General features: G+C 44.7%; 1 protein-coding gene across 1 annotated transcript in view; it reads left to right on the top strand.

Moving 5' to 3' along the window:
* Window positions 1–53: 53 nt before the first annotated feature.
* Window positions 54–3,463, top strand: part of Akap12 (A-kinase anchoring protein 12) — a 19,765-nt gene continuing 16,355 nt past the window's right edge. Inside the window, exon 1 of the mRNA XM_010628843.3 lies at window positions 54–160. Coding sequence (XP_010627145.1) covers window positions 136–160 — 25 coding nt within the window. The 5' untranslated portion in view covers window positions 54–135. The remainder of the gene's footprint in view (window positions 161–3,463) is intronic.

The following is a 3,463-nucleotide window of genomic DNA, read 5'->3' as shown; positions in this document are numbered from 1 at the left end:
AGGGTGGCTGCCGTTCTGTCCTTCCCGGCCACACCGAGACCTCACGGGGTTGGCAAGAGAGAGGCCGAGGCTCCAGCCGGCTGCCAGAGGAAGGCAGGGCAGGAACCCCCGATCCTCCCGGAGCTGTTTTCCAATATGCTGGGGACCATGACGATCACAGGTAAGGCGCGCCAGACCTGCTTTTCCTCCCTTCTCTTGCGCATTGGGCGGGCGGGGTGCTCCAGGCAGGGCTGAGAGCCTGATGCGGGCTCTGCGCGCTGACTTTCTAACTCTTTTTTAAAGAGTATCTCAGGTCCAACTGGAACCAAACGAACCTAGGGCTCTTTTCCTGCCTAAGCAGAAATCTTCCTGTCAGTGTGCATGGGAGACTAAGGAGGGATTTTTGCTTCGGGTTGCGCACCCTTTCCCCTTGGGGAGGCGAGAGGTGGAGGGAACTGAAAAGAAAAAGTAACTTTTGTGAATTTGAAAATAAGTTGTTACACTTATCTTCTGCCAATGTCATCAACAAAATAAGTTCTTATTTCTGAGGAGTTGCTGGTCTTTGGCCTCTTGGTTTGTTAGGAACTTTTGATAACAGTGCGCTTAGTGGTGGAGACTGACGCTTTAGCTGTCCGTGGTGGTATTTTAAACAATTGAGTATTTCACTGTGCTGGAGGTGGAACCTGCCAGGTGAGTGCTCTACACTGAGCCACATCCTCTGCTCATCCCTTGACATTGATATAGCCATACATGCCATAAAATTGGTGGCCCTGTAAATCTCAGCACCCTGAGAGGCTCAAGCAGGAGGACTGCAGTTTCCAACCCAGCCTGGGCAGCTCAATGGCTTGGCCAGAACCTGCTCCCCCACAAAGACGGAATATGTAGCTCAGTGTGAACCTCTGAGTTCAGTCTTCAGTACTGGGGGGAAAAGTGGCTAGCAGGTGATAGTCTGTAGGCGTTGTTTAAAGATGAGAGTTTTCCTCCATCTTGCTTTCTAGGAACTTGGCTGTATGGATTGTACTATTTAATGTGCATTTCTAACAAATAAGTTGCCCACGGCTTTTAGCTCTTCTAACTTGGTAGTAGATAAGCAATTGTACTGTGGCCTGTTTCCTTAGGAACCTGCGGGTTTTCCTGTCTTCCTCTTCCTCCACCAAGAAAATTTAGCTCCATTTGCTAATTTCAATTTGTAGGCACAGCTGTTATTTACATATCTGAAATCAGTGCTGCCAAATGATGTGTTCTTAAAAGCACCAGTATAGAATTTCTAGGGCCTAGACATTTTCTCAATTTAACTGCTCCCACAAAGCCTTGTCCTCCCGTGGAATTTTAAATGACTGTGAAAGTTTAGCAAAACTATAGATTATCTTGTTTACTTTGAGATTTTCTTCAAATTCCTTCACCAAGGTAACTCTAGACCCTTCTACCATTTACTACCATGAAATGTTAATGTGACACTCCTAGAAACTGTCATTAAGTATTCAAAATGAAAAACAAGATTCTCCACTTTCCCAAGTCATTTGTGTATCCACGAGTGAAATAAACTAACGCCCACCCCTGGCAGAAGCTGCTTTTGGTGAGGTTTGTGGGGATTCACAGATGAGCGAGGGACTTTTATTTCTTACTTTTTTCCCTTGGCTTTTTGTGTACAATACCATGTCTTACATGTTCACTGTGTGATTAGTTTGTCACATGCTGAGTTTCTTGTAGAAAAGGTGGCCCTTTTTAGCAGTAATTTGGGGTTAGTAAATTTGGGGCACCAGCAGGGTTTTAGCAGCTGGTTCATATAATCCCGGTAGAATGATAAGGGACAAGAACGCCCATGTGGAAGGACTGTCTAGGTGTTAAAGCAATTTCCAGTGACCCGATCTGTTGCTTTCTGAGTTTTAACTCTTACTACAACACAGAGAGGGAGGATGTGGTACGGTCTTGCTGTGATAGTAAGAATCTGCATAAAAATTGAACAGCAAGTAAATATTTCCTAGTAGGAGAAGTAAAAAAGAAAAAAGAAAAGAAAAGGACTGTCAGTGTCTTTATTTTGCTCTACCAGTTATCCCGATGAGGAACATTTGTTTGTCTTTTGGTTTACACAGGAGAATTTTTGTTTTCTTAAAGTTCTGGAGGCTGGAAGTTCCAGATCAAGGTGCCAGCCAGTTCAGTTGTGTAAGGAAGAATTATGACCCGTAGTTTCTGAAGTAGTTGTTAAAAGAATCTTGAAAAGCAATGAGGGTTTTAAGAAAGCTGGAGTTAAGGAAGAAGGAGTCCCATCAGGACCATTTGATTTCATTTGAGGAGGTTGTATGAATGAACGGATAATGTTTTTGTAGGAATTGCTGTGGTACCAGTTTTCATTTTGAAAGTGGGGGAAAACTCACCTTCACACAGACATCTGAGGTGTACACAGGAGAACATAAATTGCAAAGGGATTGATTCTTCACTTGTGCTCTGTTTTTGCCCTTCCTGCTGCCTTCACTTAGGCTTTTTGAGAATAAGTGAAAATGTTGTTGCTTGGAAAAACTTGAAAAGTACTGAGAGATAATCTTTAAAGTAGAGAAGGAATCCTCTATCAATTCTCGCGTGTTCTAGATTTTAATATACTTCCCTACGCAAATCATCTTTGGGGGGATGAGGCTACCTGTTTCTAAACTGCAACGTGGGCAAATAAGAGACTTCTGAGACATGAAACCCGGCGCCCCTGTGACTGCTGCCTGAGTAACTGCTGCCTATCAAGGGCCAACTGTGTTGGAAATGTTCAGCATTTTGTGCACTTATGAATCACTCACTCCACAGCAAGCCTGCAAGTACTGGTTTCTTATTCTATCCATGTTACATCATGAGAGTAAACCTCTCATGGCTTGGTAGCTTACCCAAGACTTCAGAGCTAGCAAGAAGCATAGCCGGGTAGGGTGGCATACGCTTTTAAACTCAGCATTCTGGGTGGTGGAGGCAGGGAGAGTGCAAGTTTGAGCCCAGAGGGGCAACTTTGGAGATCCTGTCTCAGAGAACAAAGGGGAAGGGATTTGCAGGGTATTGAGCTCAGTACAAAACCCTGAGTTCAGTCCTTGGGACTGAAGAAAGATACAGCAAAGACGTCGTCCTGATGCCTGTAGAGTGCCCGGGGGAAGGCCTTTCTCTGTGCTGGTGCTCCTTTCAGTCTTGGCGCGCACATTTTCACACGATGCAAAGCCAGGGAGAATGTCGATGACCACTCTGTGCTCCAGTGTGGACTTTTCCTCTGAGTTCAAATCCCAGTTAAACATCTCCTCCTGGAGGCTCTGTGATTAATGAGCTTTAGGACTAGGGAGTTGGGTGTGTTAGGATATAAGGGGTGGATTTAGAATGCAGAGAATTCCTGGAATAATTCCAGGACAATGCTACAAATGGGGGGGTAACCAACTCCAGATGTCACAGTAAGCCGCCCTTGTGTGCCTGGGGACAGAGAACCCTCGTTATTCCAAACCAAAAAAAAAAAAAAAAAAAAAAA

The sequence above is a fragment of the Fukomys damarensis genome, unplaced genomic scaffold (assembly GCF_012274545.1).
Source record: "Fukomys damarensis isolate Sample0158 unplaced genomic scaffold, DMR_v1.0_HiC HiC_scaffold_14, whole genome shotgun sequence".
Classification (NCBI taxonomy): domain Eukaryota; kingdom Metazoa; phylum Chordata; class Mammalia; order Rodentia; family Bathyergidae; genus Fukomys; species Fukomys damarensis.
This window is presented reverse-complemented; position numbering and strand designations above follow the sequence as displayed.